Genomic DNA, 25,016 nt, shown 5'->3' with positions numbered 1-25,016 from the left:
CCTCTCAACTTAACCTTTCATCTTACAGTTCCTCCCCTCTGTGCTCTGTATTTTTATATTCTCACGTGGGTGTTTCGAGAAGCGTCAGGGTGGATAAAAAATAAGAGGAGAAAGAACACAAAGTCGATAAGAGGAAAGAGATAAAGATGCTAAGAGAAACAAACGGACAGAAGAAAAAAAGAAGGAAGGTGATTGAAAAGTATTAGAAAGAGAATGAAGAAGAAAGTATTGGATGGTGAAGAGTATGAAAGGAAAGAGGAGGAAGGACGAATAAAAAGAGATAAAGATAGAATGTGTTTGGAACTTATCAAGGCAATGAGGAAGTAATCCAATATAATGAGGTGACAATAGAGAAGAAATAATAATAACCAAGGTGAGAGAAACGATGGAGATAAATCGAAAATAGTAAAATAGGTTAGGAAAGAAAAAAAATAAGTAAAAGAGTTGGGAGATGGTAATAGAAATGGAATTAAAGATGTCAAAAATAAAGGATGGAACAAGAAGCAGTGAAGAAAGATTGATTAACAGAGAGAGGTAAATAAAAAAAAAAAAAAGCAAAATAGAGCAGATAAAGTGTCGTAGGTGAGGAAACACGTAACATGAGAGAGCAGAGTGATTAGTGGATAAGAAAATTAAGGCCATGAATGATAAAGAACACGAGAAGAAGTAATGAAGAAAGGCTGATGAATAGGGACACATAAAATTTCGAGCAGTTACGAAGACAATGTGCAATAAAAAAAAAAAAAAACACAAAATAAGAAATCAAAAGAGAATGTTAGGTTTGTTTGGTAGATGAAGCTATTAACCTCTGCAGTACCGAGACACGTTTTTATCTTGAGAACTGTGTACGGTTAGACCATTTTATTGACATTAGGAAGGGTCTATGCAGGTCAGAAGATTAATGGCCACAGTCTTCACTATTTTAATCCCTTATATGAGTTCCTGAAGCTGTGTAAAATTACTAAATAATAAGCAGAATATATATGGACACGCTTCATGGTTCTCAAGGGGTTGATGGCGAAGGGAAGATCTAAACGGAGACAGATAAAGAGAACTATTGGTAGAGATATAGACGAGAAAAACACGAGATATGAAGAATTAGGGAGGAGTTATGTGTGTACCAGAAATGTAAACATGCTGAAGATAAAGAAAAATCGATAAACAGAGACATTTAAAGACTGAAAAGTTTGGAAGATCTTTGGGCGGAAAGAACACATGGTATATAACATAAAAGGATATTAGAAATAAAGCAAAGATTTATAAACACAAACTAGTAAACATTAAGACAGTCAAGAGGACTATAAAAGAAGAAACACGAGATTGAAATGAGAGAGGACTAGAAGAGCGATAACTGAGGAAACGTTTGAGAGAGAGAGAGAGAGAGAGAGAGAGAGAGAGAGAGAGAGAGAGAGAGAGAGAGATACTGATACATTTATTGGCTGATTTCTCTATACATAGTAATATTGTGTATAATTTGTATACATGATACAGGTTCGGTCTGATGAGCTGAAGCGCTTGTACATACCTGGAAACAAATACAAAACTGATAATGCCGAAGAGGTCAGATGTTAGGCCTGTCATTCAAAACATATCTAGTAAACAAAAAATAAATGTGATATTCTTCACATTTGTACACATAACTATGCACAAACTCACAAAATCAACAAATATATACTCACAAGTACACACACGTACACACACACACACACACACACACACACACACACACACACACACACACACACACACACACACACACACACACACACACACACACACACACACACACACACTGTACATACACAACACACTTATACATGTACATAGTGCACATGAATAATCCTAACAATAACGGAGATGAAATAGTGAAATTCTTAATAGTTAAACAACATTAGATTGATTTTTTTTCTTAAAGATATTGAGTAAAAGGCTATTTCTTGCATCATCAGGTTCCATTCCTTTATTGTTTTTAAATTATGGCCTCTAGCGCCTGTAGGCATACTTGAAGAGTATAATTGTATTTCATCGTGTTGTAAATATTTCTTTTTTCCTTTATCAACTGCCAGCGAGGTTTTAAGCGACTAAATGTTATGTGGAAAACGCTAGTAAGCTTCCACCCATTTGTGGCGCACGCAATTTTATATATAGTGGTGCCCATATTAGGGCCCATATTACCAGCCAAGCGCATCTTTGGTGTAACCACCTAGAACCTGGGTATCATGGTGACATGTAGGTAACTTTAAACCACTCGACAAATGGCACAGCCTCAAAGCGGTATGTGGTGGGATTCCAACCAACGCGTGGACGTCTGCCCGATCCCACGTTCACCACCTTATCCACTACGCCACCGCCTTCTTATATGTTAGATACCGTTGAGCATGAGAAGTTTTACATAAAGACAGCTGAAGATAGTTTTGTCTGCGAGAGAGAGAGAGAGAGAGAGAGAGAGAGAGAGAGAGAGAGAGAGAGAGAGAGAGAGAGAGAGAGAGAGAGCGATGGTGGTGGGTTAGGCAGAGATATTAAGGTTACTATTACCACGCGCTCTTTGAAAGGTCTCAATATTGCTACGGGAGGTAATTTGCCGGCGATTGCGTGGCTGTGGGAGGAAGGAAAGGATGGAATTTGAAGGGTGAGGAATGGAAAGACATTAACGTTGAGGAGGAGGAGGAGGAGGAGGAGGAGGAGGAAGGGACTAAAGAGGGAGAGAAAGAGAGGATATAAAAGAGAGAGGAGTTAAAAGTGGTGGAGAGGAAAGTGGGAGGGAGAGATGAGGGAAGGTGGAGGAAAAGGAAGAGGGAAGAAAAATTAAGAAGAGGAGAGAGAAAGAACGAGGGAGAAAATTCAGAGAGAGAGAGAGAGAGAGAGAGAGAGAGAGAGAGAGAGAGAGAGAGAGAGAATTTGGGAGCAGAAAACAGGTAAAAGGAGGAAGAGGAGGAGGAAGAAAGGGTGAGATAAATGGGATGATAAGAGGAGGAATGTATGGGAGTCGGAAATGAGAAGTAGGGAAGGATTATATGGAAACTGTGAGGGAATGGGAAAGAAGGAGAGATAAAAGGGAGGAAGAGAAGGAAGGAAAAGGAGTCTGAGGAATAGCAGGGGAAGAAGAGGAGTGAAGGAGAGGAAGAGGAGGAATGAAGGAATGAAAACTTGAAAGAGTAAAATGCAGAATAAAAGAAAATAAACCATGAAACAAAATAAGTGAAAAAAGAAGTAGAAAAGGAAGGTATACGTTACAAAAAAGGAAAAAAGAGAGAGGGGAAATAAGAAAATGGAATAAAGAAGGGGGGAAAGAAGAGAATGGAATGAAGAAGTGGAAAGAAAGTGAAGAGAGGCGAAGTAAAGGAAGGAAACAGAAAAAAAAGAGAAGCAAAGGAAAACAAGGAAAGTGAAGGAAGGAAAGAAGGGAAGAGATAAAGGAAGGAAGGAAAAGTGAACAGAAGAAACAGGTGTGAAGTATTACAGTGTTGACAGGTAACAGTAATTATGCACCACCTGCCTATCCAATAATGCAGAGAGAGAGAGAGAGAGAGAGAGAGAGAGAGAGAGAGAGAGAGAGAGAGAGAGATGACACTATTTCAAGACATGATTGCAAATAATAATGTAAAAATATACAAATAAAGAAACGTAATTACACTTTCTTTATCTTTTCATGTTTTTTCTCTCTCTCTCTCTCTCTCTCTCTCTCTCTCTCTCTCTCTGTTGCAGATTTTTGCTTGAAAAATAGATACATAATACTTTACATATAAATACTGAAGCATTAAAGAGATTATCTTTACCTCCTTGTCAGTGAAAGTTTGTTTGTGTGTATGTGTGTGAGCGTGAACGTGTGTGTGTGTGTGTGTGTGTGTGTGTGTGTGTGTGTGTGTGTGTGTGTGTGTGTGTGTGTGTGTGTGTGTGTGTGTGTGTGTGTGTGTGTGTGTGTGTGTGTGTGTGTGTATGTGTGTGTGTTTGCTCCTTCATGTTCTCGGAAGTGTCACAAAAATACAAGAATTATTTATACTTACATTACAGCGACGCATGGGCACCAAAAGAGAGAGAGAGAGAGAGAGAGAGAGAGAGAGAGAGTGTCATGCTTACGAGGGGAGGACAACAAGAGGATAGGAGGTAACAATAGTGTTGCTTGAGGCCTGCATTAGGGAGAAGCAGAGAGTGAAGACGCAGGAGTGAAGTGTGAATAGGGAGCGTGTTACGAGCAAGTCACTACAAAGGAACACAAAGAGATAAAATGATCCAAACTAAAAATAAGAACTTGGATTTAAAAAGAACATAGGAAGACATTGTTTTTTTTTTTTCTAATACAGTGGTAGATGAATGGAAAGACTCAGTAATCAGGACATTTTTTTTTTCTTCTTTTTTTCTAATACGGTGGTAGATGAATGGAAACGACTCAGTAATCAAGGGTCGTATTCTTGAACACTTCTATACTTCACCCCCGCTGTTTCAAAAGCTTCATTTAGATTTGCATGAGTTTTAAAGGCGTTTTATGGTTCAAGAGGCAGAGTGGCAAGGTTTCTACATTAATAACTGGAGAAACACTTAAAATTCTCCAATCATCTCTGTGGCCTTTAAAAATAATAGTGGTAATAGAGCAAAGTGTGTCAGAATACGGAGTCAGGTTAGTGCTGAGACATTAGCTAGCTTATAATAGATGATTTATAAATGGGGTTGATAGGTGGAAATGGATAGGTACGTTTCAAATAGGGACTGCCTCGGGTAGGTTTGGTGGCTTCTTGCGTTCTTATGTTATAAAAAGATAGCGAAAATTAATGAAATAGAAAACAAAATATATGTAAATACAAAATAAACACATAAATGAATAATTCTCTTAGATATTTATTTATTTATTTATCTATTTATTTGTTTGTGTATGCATTTCTTAACCATAGAAGATCATTTACAATTTTAGACCTTATCTGTAGTCTGTACGTAATCAATAGGGTACAATATAGATTTAGAGGCGTATTCAGAAACATTTATTCCTCTGAACATGACTGTTTTCAAGGGCCAAAAAGATGATTAGCTGGGTTATTGCGAGTGTTTCTCCCATTGGTACTGCAGATGGCTTCTAATCTATCACTAAAACCATATAAACACCCTTGGAAATCAGTGCAACCACAACTAGAGTTTCTAATGAAAAGAAAGATAAATAGGTAAATATATAGATGAAGATAGAAATAAAGATGAAGGAGTAAATGAATAAATCAGAAAAAATACAACAAATCATATAACCACATTAGATTATACTCTCTTGAGGCAATTATTATATTTGTTTGTTGCAATGATGTGAGAGATATATTAACTTAATGAATAAACAAATTGCAACAGCAGATCTTTTGTCCTTTACGAGGCTGTTTATTATAGGTTAAGAGAGAGAGAGAGAGAGAGAGAGAGAGAGAGAGAGAGAGAGAGAGAGAGATGTTTTGTGTATTATGTATTCTATATTATGCTTTGATGGAATTGAGGGAAGGGGAAAAAGGAAAGAATGAGTAAAAGAGAGAGGGGAGATATTATGAGAGACATGACACTGGCTGACGCAAAAATTGAAAATATGATAAAGAAACATATTTCCTGTGAAAGTGACAATAAACAACACAGAAACAGGGAAAAATGTGTGAAATAACAGGGAAAAAAAAGAGGAAGCAAGAGAATAAAATGCCCAGCAGAGTATAGGTGTGGTTAGAATGCTGTGAAAGAAAAATAGACACACTAGAAACGAATACAAAACACTGCCAAGAAAATAGACTCACTAGAAACTAATACAAAACACTGCCAGTTAGATGGAAAAAAAATAAATAAACGCCAAAGAAATAAAAAAAAAAATAGCAAAAAATGAAACGAAAAAGAAATAAAGAACAAATAGCAATCGACATATCTAGGTAGTGCATGTAATCAGAAACAGTGACTTTGATTGAATGATGAAAAATAACTAGTGTCAACCAAAGATATATGATAAACTCAAACTATATTTTTAAGTTATGCGAGAAGAAGGCAAATTAAATGCATGATACACTTAGGTTCTATGATTATAAGATAAGGAAAAAATGATTGAACGTACATTATAAGAACCACTCAGTCGAAGCGAAAGATATATGAATACAATTATCTGCATTTCTAGGACGCAGGGAAAATGAAAAAGAGGGAAATTCAATGCGTAATATTCTTATAATGTCGTGAAATCTTTTACTCGTCGCTAAAGGTATGCGCCGGATACACTCATAAAAGCTTACACGAGGATCAGGAAATAGTAAAAAAAATAAATAAATGAAATATGACAAATAGCTAACTAAAATATGATAAAATAAACTAAAAGAAAAATTAAAATAAAAAAAAAAAGCTTGTGATATTGGAGTTCACGGCCTTTTGTGGACTCTATATATTTGTAATTCTATGTATATATATGTAACTTTATGTCTACTGTATCCACTATTAGTTACATCTGTCCCTGATGGCGATTAGCTCTATGTATCGCAATTCACTGTTATCTCTCCTTGACTCCTACTCAACCTGTGGACAGCGTTGATCTCTCTCCTGTTCATCCGTTTCAGTGGTGAACTCTACATGCTGCTCTATTTTCCTTCCTTCCTATGACTTGCACTGTTTCGAAAGTAAAGAATAACTGAACTGTTTCAAGAGAGAAGTATTAACCTCTTCATTATTGGGATGCATTTTTTTGCCATGAGATTTGGGTGCCATTACACTATTTTATTTCCATCAGGAAGGATCTATGGAGGTCGGAAGTTTAATGACCATAGTCTTCACTATTTTAATCCCTCACATAAGTAAGTAAAATCGCCAAATAGTAACCCGAATGACTATGAAAACTTGTCCTGGTACCGAATTGGTTAATGAATCATTTCAAAAGACGAGTGTAACTAATCTGTTTTGAGTTTTTTTTAAAAGAGGAGTCAGTGAACTGTTTCAAAAGAGGAGTGCTTGTCAATTTCACAAGAGGAATATCGATAAACTGTTTCCAAAAAAAGAATACCAATACGATTTATCAAAGATAAGTGGCAATTAAGTGTTAAAAAAGATGGTATGAATTTATTTTCAGAAGAGAAGCTTTACCGAATACTTCAAAAGAATATCAATTAACTATTTCAAAAAGAGTAAAAGAACAGAGTTACCGAATGTCTATGAAAAGGAATATCAATAAACCGTTTAGCAAGAGAAGTGGCAATAAAATGACTTAATTAAAAGAAGACTACGTGTCAAGACAACGGAAATAGAACTGAGCTACTATTTTTGGACACCAACATTTTTTGGAATGGCAAATTGAACAAGATTGCTATCCTTGATTTTTATGACCTTGATCAATCACTTTCACACACACATACACACACAAACAAATCTATAAATAGATAAAACAAAATTAACCAATAGATAGAAAAAAAATAAATATAGTACTTGAAAACACACAAGCAAGTAACAAAACCGATATAAACTGAAGTTTTTTTACGTAAACTATATAAAAAAAACTCACTAGTGGCAAAAAATATTACGTACAAAACACTTTTTATTATTTTTTTTTCTGCTGCTCCCAAAAACACAGCAACACTTCCTACCAGCCAACACTGAGGCGGCCCTGGCAAATTGGTGCTAATGCGAGGAGTCCATAGAAGCGAGAGTTAAATGTCACAGTTACGTACAGAGGAATGCGAATAAAGGCTGCTAAAAAAAGATGGGAAGATATTTGCTCGTGAAATCGCTCCTAGCTTGATATTCTCACATTTGAACGTGTGTGTGTGTGTGTGTGTGTGTGTGTGTGTGTGTGTGTGTGTGTGTGTGTGTGTGTGTGTGTGTGTGTGTGTGTGTGTGTGTGATAAAAACTTATGTAGTTGTTTTTTTCTTTTTATATTTTAGAACTCGTTAGAGAACACATGCCTTCCAATAATCTGTCTCTCCTGTCTGTCTGTCTGTCTGTCTGTCTGTCTGTCTGTCTGTCTGTCTGTCTGTCTGTCTGTCTGTCTGTCTGTCTGTCTGTCTCTCTCTCTCTCTCTCTCTCTCTCTCTCTCTCTCTCTCTCTCTCTCTCTCTTTTTTTTTTTTTATTTAAACATAATTTATACAGAAGAACATGTACCCAAAGGCGCACTGTCGTGTGCTACCTATTCTAAGGGTACTACAATCTATTTCTCTACAATATTTACAAGACTTAAAATAGAAAATATACAAGATGGTCAGCATGTAAATGGAGCACTGTTCTTTTCACTTCACTAGCACTATTCACGCACTGCTCTCTCTCTCTCTCTCTCTCTCTCTCTCTCTCTCTCTCTCTCTCTCTCTCTCTCTCTCTCTCTCTCACTCTAAGTAGGAGGAGGCCATTAGCTCTCCCCGTGCTCTCTTTAATCAGGGAGTGCAAATAAAGGTGCAAATCCTACTAAGGAGAATCAAACCCTCTCTAAGTACGACCGGATCCCTTTAATAAGCCTCCTCGCTGCTTCACTGGATCTGATATGCTATGACGACCTCTATTGTGTGTTTTCATTTGTAAGTGTGTGTGTGTGTGTGTGTGTGTGTGTGTGTGTGTGTTGCTGATACTCTCTCTCTCTCTCTCTCTCTCTCTCTCTCTCTCTCTCTCTCTCTCTCTCTCTCTCTCTCTCTCTCTCTCTCTCTCTCTCTCTCTCTCTCTCAGTCAACAATACCGCCACCATTTAGTGGACTCAGGGAATTTTCAGCACAAGTTACCAAAGAAAACTCAAGTAATAATGGCCAATCTTCTACAGAGAACTGCTTTTTACACTCTTCTCTGTTCCCACCCCCTTGTGCTCTCGACCCTCACCCCTGGCCTACCTGGTGCTGGAGGAGGAGGAGGAAGAGGAGGAGGAGAAGGAGGAGGCCCTGACCTGAGCTGCCCTGCTTGCAACTCGTAAACGTCAGATCATTAGTACGTGTGTGTTTGCTTCTGATGAATGTTGGTTGTGGCGCTGGAGGAAGAACATTAGTAGTGGTGCAATTCTTTTTTCTTTGGGAAGGGGCTGGAGAACTGTAATTGTGTGTGTGTGTGTGTGTGTGTGTGTGTGTGTGTGTGTGTGTGTGTGTGTGTGTGTGTGTGAATTGTATTTTTGTCTGGTTTGTCTGGTTTGTAGAGAGAGAGAGAGAGAGAGAGAGAGAGAGAGAGAGAGAGAGAGAGAGAGAGAGAGAGTCGAAAAGGTAGACGAGAATAGAAACAGTGACAGAAAAACAGACGAAAATATAGACAGCGACTGGAAATAAGAAAATGGGAGAGACAGAATAGCCGAGACGAAAATGTAGACGGACAAACAGACAGACGAACAGACAAACAGACAGACAGACAGAAAAAAAGACGACTACGAGATACACATGGACAGAAAAGCAGAAACACCAATAATACATTTCTGTACCTGGACACACACACACACACACACACACACACACACACACACACACACACACACACACACACACACACACACACACACACACACACACACACACACACACACACACACACACACACAGTCCATCGAACGTCAATAATGAAAAACCTTTAGGTGCAGGAGGAGGGAAGAAGAAGAAGAAGAAGAAGAAGAAGAAGAAGAAGAAGGAGGAGGAGGAGGAGGAAAAGGAGGAGAAAAAAAGAGGTAAAGAAGATCTAAACTTATCGAACAAAAGGGTATGAGTTCTTTGTTTTGGTGTGGGTGTATCATCCCCTCCCAGTGTCTGACAAAGGGAAGTGTTTGTGTAACGTTCCTATCAGTTAGTTATTCTTTCCGTCTGGAGCGAAAGAGAACGAGAATGAATGCTTCTCTTGTTGGTATTGGTGAGGTGGATGTCTTCCTTTCCTTACCTTATTCTCTCTCTCTCTCTCTCTCTCTCTCTCTCTCTCTCTCTCTCTCTCTCGTCCTGTTTAATCTTACTATTGTTTCGTTTTGTTTTCTGTGGATTCCTTAATTGTTTGTCTATGTCATACAGTCTTATCTTAACTTGTCATACTTTATTCTACAGTACCGTGGCTTTTTCTACCTTTACTTGCCTTACATGGCTTTTCCTTGTCTTGATGTATGAAATGTAATGATTTTCGTGATTTTGGTTGTAATGGTGGTAGCTGTAGTGTAGTGTATAGTATGTATGTATGTATGTACGTATGTATGTATGTGTATATTCTTGGGCAGTCCACTATAGGAAATGGTTTCTTGAATGTTTTTTTCCTGATTTTTGTTGTAGTAGTGATAGCTGTAGTCTATATAGTGTATAGTATGTATGTATGTATGTATGTATGTATGTATGTATGTGTATGTTCTTGGGCAGTCACCTTTAGGAACTGGCCTTTTGAATGTTTATTTCGTTTGTGTTTAGTTTATTTTCCCAGTCTTCTTATCCTTCGTCACAACCTTTTCTTGTAAGTGCTCCTTCTACTAACGATAGCTGACCTTTGTTACTTGGTTTTCTTGTTTTCGTTCAACCTCTTTAGTAGCATGACGCGTTTTCATATTCATTCTGCTTACTATGTAGAAATCAATACAGCTTCAGAAACTTATGTGGAGGATTAGAATAATGAAGACTGTGGCCATTAATCTTCTGACCTCCATAGACCCTTCCTAATGCAAATAAAATCGTCTAATCACACCCCACAAAAGCAAGGTAAAAATCCGTCCCCATTACTGAAAGGGTTAAATTCATCCAGGTTTTCCTTTCCTTTGCTTCTCTCTCTCTCTCTCTCTCTCTCTCTCTCTCTCTCTCTCTCTCTCTCTCTCTCTCTCTCAAAAAGTTCTTCCCACCAACAATAGCTTTTCTTCAATTCACAGCCATGCAACGGGAAACAAACTCTGGAACTCCCTGCCTACTTCTTTATTTCCACTTTGCCATGGCTTGTATTCTCTCTAAATATTGTGACGACAGTCAAAACATTTTTCAGCCTCTTCATTTCACTTCACTTTTTTGTTAGATTATGGTATTCGACTGTGCCGGCAGCTTTAACCTCTTCAATATCATGACAGGTTTTCATATTTATTCTGTTTTCTTCTTGGTAATTTTATACTGCTACAAAAACTTATGTGGAGCATTAAAATAGTGAATACTCTGGCTATTAATCTTCTGACCTCCATAGATCCTTTCCTAATGTAAATGAAATGATCTAATCATACCCAAAACTCAAGGTAAAAAACGCGTTCCTGCACTGAAGGGGTTAGCCCAAATCCGAGACAAAGCTCATTGGTTCATTTTTACGTTCATGAGACAAGATAATATTCTGAAGCACTTTTACGACGCAATGCATTCAAAAGGATCAAATTGAGGTTACACGCGTTCCAGAGACAGATTAATAAGATTTCTATATTTGTAACGGGGAAAACACTCTTAAAAAACTGACTAATCATCTCTACGACCCTTGAAAACAGTCATGGTGAGAGAGCAAACGTCCTTAGTGCTGTGATGACATTCCAAAGCTCACGAGGACAAAAGAAGTAAGGAAAGAAGACAGAACAATGAAGGAAAATTTAACACACGAAGAAATAAGGAACAGAAAAATGAATCAAACACGCAAGGCTATAAAAGTGACTCCGCGTCCTCTAGATGATCAGTGTAGAATTTTCCGGATGTTTACGATTAGTGTTTCGCAATGTTTTGTGTTATTTGGCCAGTGTTTTGTACTTTTGCTTTCCTTTACTTTTATTGTAAGGCGACGGAGATTAAAAAAAAAAAAAAAAAACTTGATAGGAGGATTAAAATGTCATAGAATGAAATTAGATAAAGGAAAAGAATGACTAGAGAGAGAGAGAGAGAGAGAGAGAGAGAGAGAGAGAGAGAGAGAGAGAGACTAAAAACTTGTCAGAAGGTTTAAAACGTCGTAGAATGAAATTAGATAAAGGAAGAGAGAGAGAGAGAGAGAGAGAGAGAGAGAGAGAGAGAGAGAGAGAGAGAGAGAGAGGTAGCAAGTTTAAAAAATAGCCCAAACGAAAAAAAAAAATAGAAATGGGTCAACAGAGATTCAGCGTTGGAGAGAGAGAGAGAGAGAGAGAGAGAGAGAGAGAGAGAGAGAGAGAGAGAGAGAGAGAGAGAGAGAGAGTGGAAGATTATTTCCTAGTACAAACGTCCTCTTGAACAATGAATATCACATGTCAAGAACTGGCTGTTTTCTTTCGTTCTTTTTTACAATAGTCGCCACCTACATTTCCCTAATTTTCTTTTATTTATTCAATTTTTATGCCTCCTCTTATACATAAACACTTTCTGGCACGTCTTACAGCTTGGTTTAGGTTAGGTTAGGTTGGGTTAGGTTTGGTTCAGGCTACGTTCATCTAGATTAAGATTGGTCATGGATTGTTGTGAGCAGTTATAGGTTAGATTTCTTTAGATTGTTAGCTTAAGTACCGTCACACGTTTCCATAATAATTCCTCTTACTATTTGATCTTATACAGCTTCAGAAACTTATGTTGGGGTATTAAAATAGTGAAAACTGTGGCCATTAACTCCTTCAATACTGGAGCACATTTTTACCTTGAGATTTGTGTACGATTGGACTATTTTAATGACATTAGGAAGAGTCTATGGAGGTCAGAAGATTAATCGCCAGTCTTCACTATTTAAATCCCCACATGAATTTCTGTTGTATAAAATCACCAAATAGTAAGCGAATGAATATGGAAATGCCTCATGGTGCTCAAGGGGTTAATCTTCTGACCTCCATAGACACATCGTAATGTCAATAAAATGATCTAATCGTACACAAATCTGAAAGGTAAAAATCTGTTCTAGTACTGAAGGGGTTAAGTTAGGTTACGATAAGGTTTGATTAAGTTGGGTTAAGTTTGGTTAAGTTAGATTAAGTTAGATTTTGTTAGAGTAATATTAAGTTAAGTTACATTAAGTTAGGTTACATTGAATCAGTTTATGTTTTTGTTATGTTAAGTTAGTATATATTGAATTAACTTACGTGATGTTAAATTAGGTAAAATTATGCTATTGTTACCCATCCCCACCAACTCTCTCTCTCTCTCTCTCTCTCTCTCTCTCTCTCTCTCTCTCTCTCTCTCTCTAACGCTAAATCTACGTTGACTCATTTCTATTGCTGTTTTTTCATTTAGTCTCTATTTTAAACTTGCTATGTAATTCTCTCTCTCTCTCTCTCTCTCTCTCTCTCTCTCTCTCTCTCTCTCTCTCTCTCTCTCTCTCTCTTCCTTTTTCCCTTTATTCCTCAGTGTTTGTCCTCCTCCTTCAGTCACCATCTCTCTGCCTGTCTCCATCTTTTTCCCTCAATTTGTCTGTTTCCTCCCTCCTTTTTGTGGCATCTTGTGTGTCTCCCTCCCGCTGTCTCCTCCATTTTCCTCCATTTTCCTCCATCCCTATTCCTTTTGTGGTTTTCCTTCTACTGTGTTTTTTTTTCTTTTGCCCCTTTTCTTCTCTCTTGCTCCTTTTTCTTCTGTTTTCTTCTCGTTTCTTTTTCTTTTCATCTCTTTTTCTTGTTATTTTTTCGTGTTTAAGCAGATTGACACGTGGACTAATTTATGTTTTTGTCTTTTATTTTTCTTCTACCTCTTCTTTTATGTATTCTCTCTCTCTCTCTCTCTCTCTCTCTCTCTCTCTCTCTCTCTCTCTCTCTCTCTCTCTCTCTCTCTCTCTCTCTCTCTCTCTCTCTCTCTCTCTCTCTCTCTCTCTCTCTCCTCCCCACCTCCCTCCCTCCCTCTCTCCTCACCACCAACAACACCACCACCACTTCACTCCCTTCACAATATGCAAAACACCATTAAATAAATACCTTTCAACTCATTCAAATTTACAAGCACTAAACCTGAACATTCACCACCAAGGCTGACACTAAGAACCACGCCATACTTGTCCCTCTAAGTCTTCAATCACTCAGGAGAACCCGATGCATATTTCCATTAGCTTCTCCCTCCGTACTAATCGCCAAGTATTCTCTCGTTGCGATCAATCATGCACGCTTCCTGGCCCTGGTCTCGTCCTGTCTCCCATCGCCTGTATAACCACCGGCAGGAATCTTTCTTTACCTTGCTGTGCTGCCAACCTCTGCAAATGACAGACTTCGCTCTCATGATTCTTCCCTATTTTTTCTCCATTCTCTTGTTGCCCCACGATATGTCTTGACAGAGAGAGAGAGAGAGAGAGAGAGAGAGAGAGAGAGAGAGAGAGAGAGAGAGAGAGAGAGAGAGAGAGAGAGAGAGAGAGAGAGAAAAGTAAAATTTGAGGGAGCAGAATGATTGATAGAAGAAAGGTGGAAAAGAAGAAACAGTGAGAGGAGTTAAAGGAAAGGTGGAAGGAGAGATGGAGGAGGGGAAATGAATAAAAAAGATAGGAGGAGGAGGAGAAAGAAGGGAGGAGGAGGAGGAGGAGGAGGAGGAGGAGGAGGAGGAGGAGGAGGAGGAGGAGGAGAAGTAGTAGGAGGAGAAGGAAGTGAAGGATAAAAGGAATGTGTGTGTGTGTGTGTGTGTGTGTGAGAGAGAGAGAGAGAGAGAGAGAGAGAGAGAGAGAGAGAGAGAGAGAGAGAGAGAGAGAGCATATCCAGGCCATAAAACATCCACAGTTTGTTTTTGTGTGTGTTTGAATTTTTTTTTCTTTTGTGGCTTCCAGATTTTTCTCCATTAAACGACAACAACAACAACAATAATAAATGGGACACACACACACACACACACACACACACACACACACACACACACACACACACACACACACACACACACACACACACACACACACACACACACACACACACACACACACACACACACACACACACACACACACACACACACACACACACACACACACACACACACACACACACACACACACACACACACACACACACACACACACACACACACACACACACACACACACACACACACACACACACACACACACACACTCATATGACAGAAACATAATCTTGACTTTGAACTTGTAAGAACGAGAAAATGTGAGAAGGCGGAAGAGAATGAGGAAAAGGAGGAGGAGGAAGTGAAGGAGGAATAGGAGGAGGAGGAGGAGGAAGAGGAGGAGGAGGAGGAGGAGGAGGAGGAGGAGGAGGAGGAGATGGGAAAGGAAAGAATGACTGTAAGAAGAGAAGAGGTAAAAATAAGATTAGTGTCAATAAACTTCCTCCTCTTGCTTAATTTGCTTCCTCCTTTCTTTCTTCCCTTCAGTCTTTCTTTATTTTCTTTCCTCCTTCGTCTTTTGTTCTTTTATTTCTCTTATTTTCTCTCTCTTTGTTTCCTTCGCATTCTTTTAGTTTTTTTTCTCAGTTTTTCTCTCTCCTTTCTGCATTTGTTTCTAATTTCTTCATTTCCTTTTCCTTAGTTATGAAATCCAAGCTAATTCTCATCATCATTGTCATCATCATCATATCTTTATCATCATCATCATCATCATCGTTATGATCATTATCATTATCATTTTTGTTATCATTATCATCATGAAAATCAATCCTTTTTTCTTCTTCTTGCCTTTTTTCTTCTTTTTCTTGTTCTTGTTCTTTTCTTTTCTCGTTTTTGTTCTTGTTCTTGTTTTTGTTCTTCTTGTTCTTGGTTTTTTTCTCATTGCTGTTGTTGTTGTTGTTCTTATTCTTTTTTTTTGTTCTTGTTTTTCTTCTTGTTCTTGTTATTATTTAGCTTTAACATGACTTCTCTCTTCCTCCATTTCATATTTTCTCTAACTTTTCTCTTATTATCATTATTGCCTTCCTTTTGTTCTTCCGTCTTTATTGAATAACTTTCCTCTCATTACTGTTTCCTTTCCATTTCTCTTTCTTCCTCTGTTTCATATTTTCTATACCTCTTCACTTACTTTGAATAATGTGTTCCTTTTATTTACTCCTCTTTCTTATATTACTCTTGTCATCACTTTTGTCATCACTATTTTCTTTTTTTTCTCCTTATTGTTTCCTTTTCCCTAGCTACTCCTCCTCTTCATTTTTCTTCTTCTAGTTCTCTTTCCCCTTTCATTTTATCATGTTCTTCTTTATTCGTATAATTTAATTCTTTCATTTTCATCTCTTTTGTCTTCTCTTTCTCTAGGACATCATCTCCTTCCTCCTCCTCCTCCTCCTCCTCCTCCTCCTCCTCCTCCTCTTCCTCTTCCTCTTCCTCTTCCTCCTCCTTCTCCTCCTCCTCCACTACCCCTTAATGATACACAATTATCCAAAAAGTGTAATCAGAACCTCAAAATGTATTACTGTTTATTATTCATTTATACTCCTTTGTATTCGTTTGCCTTCCTTTTTCTCCATCTTCCTCAAAATGTCTGGTAATAATCTCAAAACTACTACAATTTTACGTTTCTCCTTTTTTTTTTTTATTCTCACTTATTTGTATTCCTTTGTATTCATTTTGCTTCCCCAAGAACAAACAATGACCAACAGCGGCAGCACCAATAACAACAATAACAGCTGCAACACTCACGTAATCGCCCTAATTACAGGTTACCTATTTGCGTGACTCCCTTCCTGCAGATTATAACTTACCTGGCCTTACCTTGCCTACCTGACCGCTTGCTTGCCTTCCCGCCTGCCTGCTTACATGCCTGCTTGTCTTCTCTGTGACCCTACACGCACCTGAGAGAGAGAGAGAGAGAGAGAGAGAGAGAGAGAGAGAGAGAGAGATGAACGAACATGAAGAATATCAAGAACAATAAGAACAAGAACAACAGCAACAACAACAATAACAACAACAACAGCAAAGCAACAGCAACAACAATAACAACGACAATAACATCGACTCCCACGGAGAGAGAGAGAGAGAGAGAGAGAGAGAGAGAGAGAGAGAGAGAGAGAGAGAGAGAGAGAGAAAAAAAAAAACAAAAGAAACAAAACAACATAATCCATCCTGTGCATGAATACAAAAAAAAAAGAATAAAAACTGAAATGAACCAAGTCGAACCTCCCAAAAATATATCAAATAAACCAATAAAAACCAGTACAAAATAAATTAATAAAAGAAAGATACATAAACTATGCCAAAGAAACACCAGTCTTGCATCCGGCGCCTTGCAGCAGCGGAGGCAAACACGCTGGAGGAAAAAGGCGGCCGTGAAAAATTAGTGCCCTTTGTGAAATATTCATTGGGTTCACCTTTTTATGAGATTACTTTCGCCCATCAGCTCAGGTTGAGACGGCTCGCGGCGGGACGGCCTGCATTAGCCTTTATCGACTTCCGTTACTTAATATTCCTCGTGTGTCTGGGCGAATGTTGCCGCTCCTGACTGGTGATTGTGGAGAGAGAGAGAGAGAGAGAGAGAGAGAGAGAGAGAGAGAGAGAGAGAGAGAGGTGTTTTTGGCTTGTTTGCGTGACTGTTGGTAATTTCTCTGGCCAGATTAGAGGAAGATTTTCAGATACTTTCTTTCTTCTCCGTTTTACTGATTATATGTACAAGAGGAAGTGGATTTTAATCTCCATTTCCAATGATGAAATTAGATTAAATTAAACATTTCAGTTTTTTAATTCTCTCTCTCTCTCTCTCTCTCTCTCTCTCTCTCTCTCTCTCTCTCTCTCTCTCTCTCTCTCTCTCTCTCTCTCTCTCATCGATCTCCCTGGATTAGCTATTCATCAAGTGTTTAACCTTCTAATTGGCAATGGCAGTTTTGCGTCGATATTTTGAGTAAATCCAGACACGTTCATAAAGGAATAAGATAAGTTAATTAAGAGAGTTTGAAATAATTTTCATACCAGTATTTATATCAGTAATGTCTTCGAATGTCATACTCTAAAGCAAAGAAACAAGAAATCCGAGACAAATAGTTAATTTTATCGATGTGTTTTTTGAACCACTCAATTACTTCTAGTTTAAATGTCGTCTCTGGAAATTAATCTTTAAAACTGACCGCGCCACTTTGACCAAGGCTGAAGGGAAGTGTTATTAGTAGATGGGCGAAATTGCTGTGTTTCTTTTGGCATACTGAAGGACTTTCTCTTCCTTTCAACAGCGTGTAGTGAGGCGTGATGGACAGTTATTGCCTTAGCTTTGAGAGGGCCGGCCTGTCATCAACGGTGCCATGGTGCGTTCCGGTGATTCCTCTTGGGATTAGCGAGCAGAGTACAAGGGAAGCAGAGGAGGAGGTAAGCATGTGTGGTGGTGGTTCCTTCCTGGCTGTTGGTGGTAAGATTGTAAGGATGAAGTCATTTGTTTTGTGCCTATTCTCTATTTCCTCCTCTTCCTACTGCTGTTGCTTCTACTACTACTACTACTACTACTACTACTACTACTACTACTACTACTACTACTACTACTACCACTACCACTATTTTTACTGCTACTACTACTACTACTACTACTACTACTACTACTACTACTACTACTACTGCCACCACCACCATCACCATCACCACTACTACTACTAAGGCTACTACTGTTACTACTACTACTACTACTGCTACTGCTACTGCTACTACTACTACTACTACTACTACTACTACTACTACTACTACTACTACTAACACCACTAGCAACACTAACACAGATCAATAAATGTTTGGTTAGGAAGTGAAAACAGAAAACTGGCCGACGCAAGGTTTGACTCTGCACGCTCATCTTCCTTTCATGAACCTTCAAACTTGCATGAGGGAGGGAGGAAACACCTTCCCAAGAACACAGAACGCGTGATGGGAGACTCAAACTCACTCACAGACTCATTCACCTTTTTCTCAGCTGACGTACGAGAATTCTGCAGCTCTTCTCAGCACCACTTCTATTTTTCTAAGGACTCAAATTGGAGTTACACTGTTTCTTAATTGTGTTTTTGCGGTTCTAATGGCAGATTGTGAGATTGTTATTTACTCGCCGTATCTTTTCCTCCTACAGTGGATCAAAGACTTCCTCACTCAGCGAATAATGTCTGTTTCTGTTATAGGCGTCCCAAGCAGTCACAGGTTAATCCCCAGTGGAGTACTCCAGGGTTCAGTTCTCGGTCCTTTACTTTTTATTATCTATGTAAACCACTTACCGTCTTACATAAAGAGTGATTGCAAAATATTTGCTGACGATCTGCCCATTCGTAACTTGCCGCACACCCACACAGTTGTTGACATATCTAACTGCCAACGTGATATCAACTCTATATATAGAATATCAAACTCCTGGGGGCTTTCTTTAAATATAGATAAGTGTGTCACACTGAGATTCAACAGAGGCACTTTTCCAGAGCAAGACATAGGCCCATATAACACCTACTCACTCAATAGTACAGATATACAAAAGGTTAATGCCCACAAGGATCTTGGTGTACTGGTTGACACTTCTTTACGCTTCCACATGCACATAAAAACTACAGTTAACAAGGCTGCAGGTCTGGCAGCAAATTTACTAAAAGCAACTATTTGTAGATCACAGAATTTTATGCTAAATCTGTTTATTACACATGTAAGACCACTACTAGAATACTGTTCATGCCTATGGAACACATGTTATCTTGGAGACCTAAAGATGCTAGAAAGTGTTCAGAGGTCGTGGACTCGACACATAGACGGAATGACTGGACTGTCCTACAAAGAGCGTTTGTTAGCTCTTGACCTCTACTCTGTACGTGGACGCCTTACTCGTGCTGACATAATAAAGTACTGGAAGATCTTCCACTCTGAGTGTTCTATCTCTCCCGAAGATTTATTCATCACAACACCACATGCACATACTCGTGGACACCGTTTTAAATTAGCTCACCAGTACAGTTCAGTGGATCTTAGATCTCGATTTTCTCATTCCGGTGTGTCCGTTTATGGAATTCTTTGCCTGACCATGTTGTTGCTCTGAACTCGCTGCCATCCTTCAAATCAGCCCTTCACAGTCATTTAGGCGACATTCTGTACGACTTTGTGGAGTAATATGCATACACACATGTGCTGCTGTTTGCTGCACAATAATATATCCTGCATTTCTGAACAGTTTCAATGGGTACACATTCCAGTCCACTCACAGTTTGTTACAATCATCCAGTAATCTACATTTAAAGTTGACAGGCGTACCCATTTTCCTAGCTACCTTTTTCCTACTCTTCATTGTATTTTTCTGGTTTGGGAGCTAAGGGTAGCTAACCAGGTGAGTAAACCAGGTGAGTAAACCGTATTCTGAAACACTTCATCTCACCTCGACTGATTTCTAAAGTCTCTGATTGGAGTTACACGGTTTTTTTTTTTTCATTATATTTAAGCTCGTGTTTTCCATTGTAGTGGCAGATTGGAAAGGTGTTGTGAGAGAAAATTAGAAAAGGGTGTTTGGAAGAAATACGAATGCTCGATTACCATAAAGAAGAATACGATGGGAATATTGTGATGCAGAAACTTACCCACCCACACACACACACACACACACACACACACACACACACACACACACAAAACACACATACATACATAGGCACACACACACACACACACACACACACACACGGCCCGGTAGCTCAGTGGTTAGAGCACTGGCTTCACAAGCCAGAGGACCGGGGTTCGATTCCCCGGCCGGGTGGAGATATTTGGGTGTGTCTCCTTTCACGTGTAGCCCCTGTTCACCTAGTAGTGAGTAGGTACGGGATGTGAATCGAGGAGTTGTGACCTTGTTGTCCCGGTGTGTGGTGTGTGCCTGGTCTCAGACCTATCCGAAGATCGGAAATAATGAGCTCTGAGCTCGTTCCGTAGGGTAACGTCTGGCTGTCTCGTCAGAGACTGCAGCAGATCAAACAGTGAATTACACACACGCACACACACGTTTTTTCTTTGGATAATAATGATAACGTGAAATTCAGCAAGGGTTTGTCAGAAATACAATTACTCATTTAGCGGATATAGCTGAACTGAACTGAAATGTGCTGCTGTTCTAGTATTCTACAAAAACAAATGCACGTAAAGCAAGACAGTAATGCTGAGATGTTTCTAAGATTTTTGTAATCCGATCAATGGTAAATAAAATAAAGGTTTTGTTAGAAATGGAAGTGTTAGTTACTTCGCCACACGTTTAGAAATTTGACTGAAACATTTTTGATATTTTAGTATTCTTGCCTAGAGATAAAAGCCCTCCCGCTCCCCACGCCAGAAAAACTAAACAAAAACAAAAGCAATGTTGGGATACTGTGCTGTTTTTATTTCAATTTTCTGAGACTTTTAGTTTAATCAAGGACTTTCCCTCAAATTAATGCACCAGTTTAACGTACGAGTATGCTTCGAAATATGAAAATGGTTTTGTCTCGAAGCAAAACACACACATACACACACGCACAAACACACACACACACACACACACACACACACACACACACACACACACACACACACACACACACACACACACACACACACACACACACACACACACACACACACACACACACACACACACATACACACACACACAAAAGCAGTTGTTTTTCATATTTTATTTTCCTTGGGATAATCCAATACCTCGCAATTTCACAAGGCTGGTAGAAACACAAGCCTAAGTTTACTGCACATTTCGAAACACAGTAAGGAATGTACATACGTAATGACACTCTTCGGCGCATCTCTACTTCTCTCGAACCGGACGCAAAGAGAGAAAAAAAGAAAACAGAACTTTCAAAACCTTTTTCAGCCGAAGGAGAGAAAAAAAAAAGAGGAAGAGAGAGAAGCAGTGTGGTGGTATTAGAGTTCCAGTGAAAGAATAATTACGTGAATGGATTACTTTCACAAACATTCCCGGAACTCTCTCTTACTACCACCTAAACACCGCTACTTTTGTGCCGCGTGAAAGTGAGGCTGAATTCAAATTGCGAAAAGCGTAGAGAGAGAGAGAGAGAGAGAGAGAGAGAGAGAGAGAGAGAGAGAGAGAGAGAAAGAAAAAAGCACCAGTGAGGAAAGCAAGAAGTAACGAGCGAAAGTTTATCCCAAAGGATCACAAGAAATACTGCTAACTGCTCTCTCTCTCTCTCTCTCTCTCTCTCTCTCTCTCTCTCTCTCTCTCTTACCCCGCCGGACACCAATTACGCTGTGATTCCTCCTTCAACGTCGACGCTGATCTGAGTTGCGTGTGCTGACTTTCTGACTTCCTTTGCTGATTGCTTGGAGTGTTCGTGGGAAGACCCTTGGTGGTAACGAGGCAGGTAGATGGATAGACCGATTAACCCCTTCAGTACTGGGACACATTTTTATCTTGAGATTTCTGCACGATTAGACCATTTTATTGACATTAGGAAGGGTCTATGGAGTTCAGAAGATTAATGGCCACTGTCTTCACTATTTAAATCCCCACATAAGTTTCTGAAGTTGTATAAAATCATAGAATAGTAAGCAGAATGAATATGGAAAGGCGTCATGGTTCTGAAGGGGCTAATAGGTTGGTAAGTGGATAGATTGACTGAGTGATGGTTTGTTGTTAAGTAGATAGGCAGATAAATAAATGTTTTTTTTATAAGCTAGATAAATGGATAGATAGATGGATTGGTTGGTTTAGTAATGATAATCTTTTTCTCTTCCTTCTTCTCATATTCTTCTTTCTTCTTTTCCTCTGTGTCCTCCTCCTCCTCCTCTTTTTTTCTCTTTTTTTTCTTTTAGTTTTTCCATTCCTTAGTTTTCTACATTTTATTTACTTTTTCTCTTTTCTTCCTTTTTACTTTATTTTTCTACTTTTCCTTTTCTTCCTTTTCCTTCTTTTTATATTTTCACTCTTCTTTTCTTCATCCTCTTTCCTCTTCTATTTCTATCCTCATTTTATCTTTCATCCCCTTCCCGTCTCTCCTCTCCCTCCTTTTCTCTCTCCCATCCCTTACCCTCTCCCTCTCTCTGTCTCTCTCTAGAAGGTGGTGTGTAGACGTAAGAAGACTAATGCTCCTTTGGCTTATAAATCTTGGCGAGTCGAGATTGGCAGAACAGAAGGGGATTATGATGGCAGTGTGCTGAGGGATAGACGGCTTCTGGGCTTGTTTATACTGAGCACTGAGGAAAAATTACTCGTTATCTGAGGGTTTACGTTTTAGAGACTGGGTATATATTCGTTCATTGGGTATTGTTCTTAATGTGGAGACGTGTTTGTTGTTTGTATTGCGGACTGAAGAATTGCTGGAAGGTTTTTGTGGTTTTAAAATGTGTTGGTTTTGGTTATTCTTTCTGTTTTTTGTGTATTTTTCAGATTTATTTTTAATATCTATTTATGTTTTACGGGGAATTGCAGTGTATTGTGTTTTCCTTTCTGATTTGTTTTGCTTCCTTTATTTTTTCTTTGTTGGTTTTTTTTGATAGGTAAATTGAAAGGTAAGAAAAGAAAACAGAAAGGGAATAAAGAGAGAAATAGAAAATCTTTACATTTTATTCATTTATGTATTTACCTATTCAGTTCGTGAGTGTGTTACCTATTAATTTACTTGTCTACCTTTCCATTTATATTAGTGGCGAAAAGTTTACAAAGACAACTAGGAGAAAAAAAATTGCAGAAAAGAGTCCATTTTTTTAATATACGTTGATCTGTTTTCCAAGTGACTGACATCTCAACGGACGTGTATTTGTTTATCCTATGTTTTGAGTAACTGAGGTTTCTCGTGATCAAGGGCTACGCTGTACGACTCCCTTGTTACGGCGCCATAACTTCGCCACTGTCCAATCTCTCTCTCTCTCTCTCTCTCTCTCTCTCTCTCTCTCTCTCTCTCTCTGATGTTGTTGCTATTGTCTCTTTGTTGTTGTTGTTGTTGTTGTTGTTGTTGTTGTTGTTGTTGTTGTTGTCGATCTTTCTCTGTAACATTTTTCTTTCTTTCTTTTCTTCTTCATCATCATCATCATCATCATCTTCTTCTTCTTCTTCTTCTTCTTCTTCTTCTTCTTCTTCTTCTTCTTCTTCTTCTTCTTCTTCTTCTTCTTTTTCTTCTTCGTCTTCTTCTTCTATATGTTCTTCTTTTAAACGCAAAAAAAAAAAAAAGAACCCTTTGTACGTTTCGGCCCCTTAAACACACACACACACACACACACACACACTCTCTCTCTCTCTCTCTCTCTCTCTCTCTCTCTCTCTCTCTCTCTCTCTCTCTCTCTCATCCCTGCCTCCTCATTCCTTCACTCTCACCCAATAACCTTTCACTTTGGCCTTCGCTCCTTCCTTCCTTCTTTCCTTCCCTCATTGCTTCCTTCGCCTTCACCTTTCATCCTCGTCCATCCCTCGCTCCAGTACCTCGAGTAAATCCCGGCCAAGGTGAGGTGCTCCTTCACCTTGCCTTCCCCAATTTACAGTCAATATAGGGCGGAGAGGAAGGGAGATTGCGTCATACGTCTTGGTGTTGCTCTTTTGTCTTAGTCCTCCCACAAAGCACCTCTGGAAAAAAGAAAGTGGAAGCTACGGAAAATGGGGTAAGTCAGGGTGGCAGTTTTTGGGATTAGCTGTTTTTTTTTTTTTTTTTTTTTTTTTTTTGTTTGCTCTTGGTCATTCATTTTCTTATTTTTTTTCGTCCTGCTCTTTTTTTTTTTTTGTAGTCCATTTTTTATTCTTGTTTCTGTTGTTTTTGTGTGTTTCTTTTTTATACTTGTGATTGACTGATTTTGCGTTGTGTTAGTGAATATTAGTGTGTATTGGTAGGAGTGGTAGTAGTGGTTGTAGTAGTAGTAGTAGTATTAGTAAACCGACATTTTTAATAATCTTAAAACTGAAAGTGATAGAACCCACCCACGCACACATACACACACACAGTCACACACACACACGCCCGGTAGCTCAGTGGTTAGAGCGCTGGCTTCACAAGCCAGAGGACCGGGGTTCGATTCCCCGGCCGGGTGGAGATATTTGGGTGTGTCTCCTTTCACGTGTAGCCCCTGTTCACCTAGTAGTGAGTAGGTACGGGATATAAATCGAGGAGTTGTGACCTTGTTGTCCCGGTGTGTGGTGTGTGCCTGGTCTCAGACCTATCCCAAGATCGGAAATAATGAGCTCTGAGCTCGTTCCGTAGGGTAACGTCTGGCTGTCTCGTCAGAAACTGCAGCAGATCAAACAGTGAAACACACACACACACACACACATTCTCTCTCTCTCTCTCTCTCTCTCTCTCTCTCTCTTTACCATCCCTTCTTTCTTCTACCATTCCTCCTCGTCTCTTCATTACCCCACCAT

General features: G+C 39.0%; 1 protein-coding gene across 2 annotated transcripts in view; it reads left to right on the top strand.

Moving 5' to 3' along the window:
- The window catches only part of LOC123501976, a 62,580-nt gene that overhangs the window by 27,640 nt on the left and 9,924 nt on the right, over nucleotides 1–25,016 (top strand). For both annotated transcript variants that reach the window (XM_045251106.1, XM_045251105.1), the window contains exon 2: nucleotides 17,899–18,031. In XM_045251106.1, the coding sequence (XP_045107041.1) occupies nucleotides 17,915–18,031 (117 nt within the window). In that variant the 5' untranslated portion in view covers nucleotides 17,899–17,914. The remainder of the gene's footprint in view (nucleotides 1–17,898; nucleotides 18,032–25,016) is intronic.

This window comes from Portunus trituberculatus, chromosome 10 (assembly GCF_017591435.1).
Source record: "Portunus trituberculatus isolate SZX2019 chromosome 10, ASM1759143v1, whole genome shotgun sequence".
In the NCBI taxonomy this organism is placed as follows: Eukaryota; Metazoa; Arthropoda; class Malacostraca; order Decapoda; family Portunidae; genus Portunus; species Portunus trituberculatus.
Note: the sequence above shows the minus strand (reverse complement) of the source record. Positions and strands in the feature narration are given on the sequence as shown.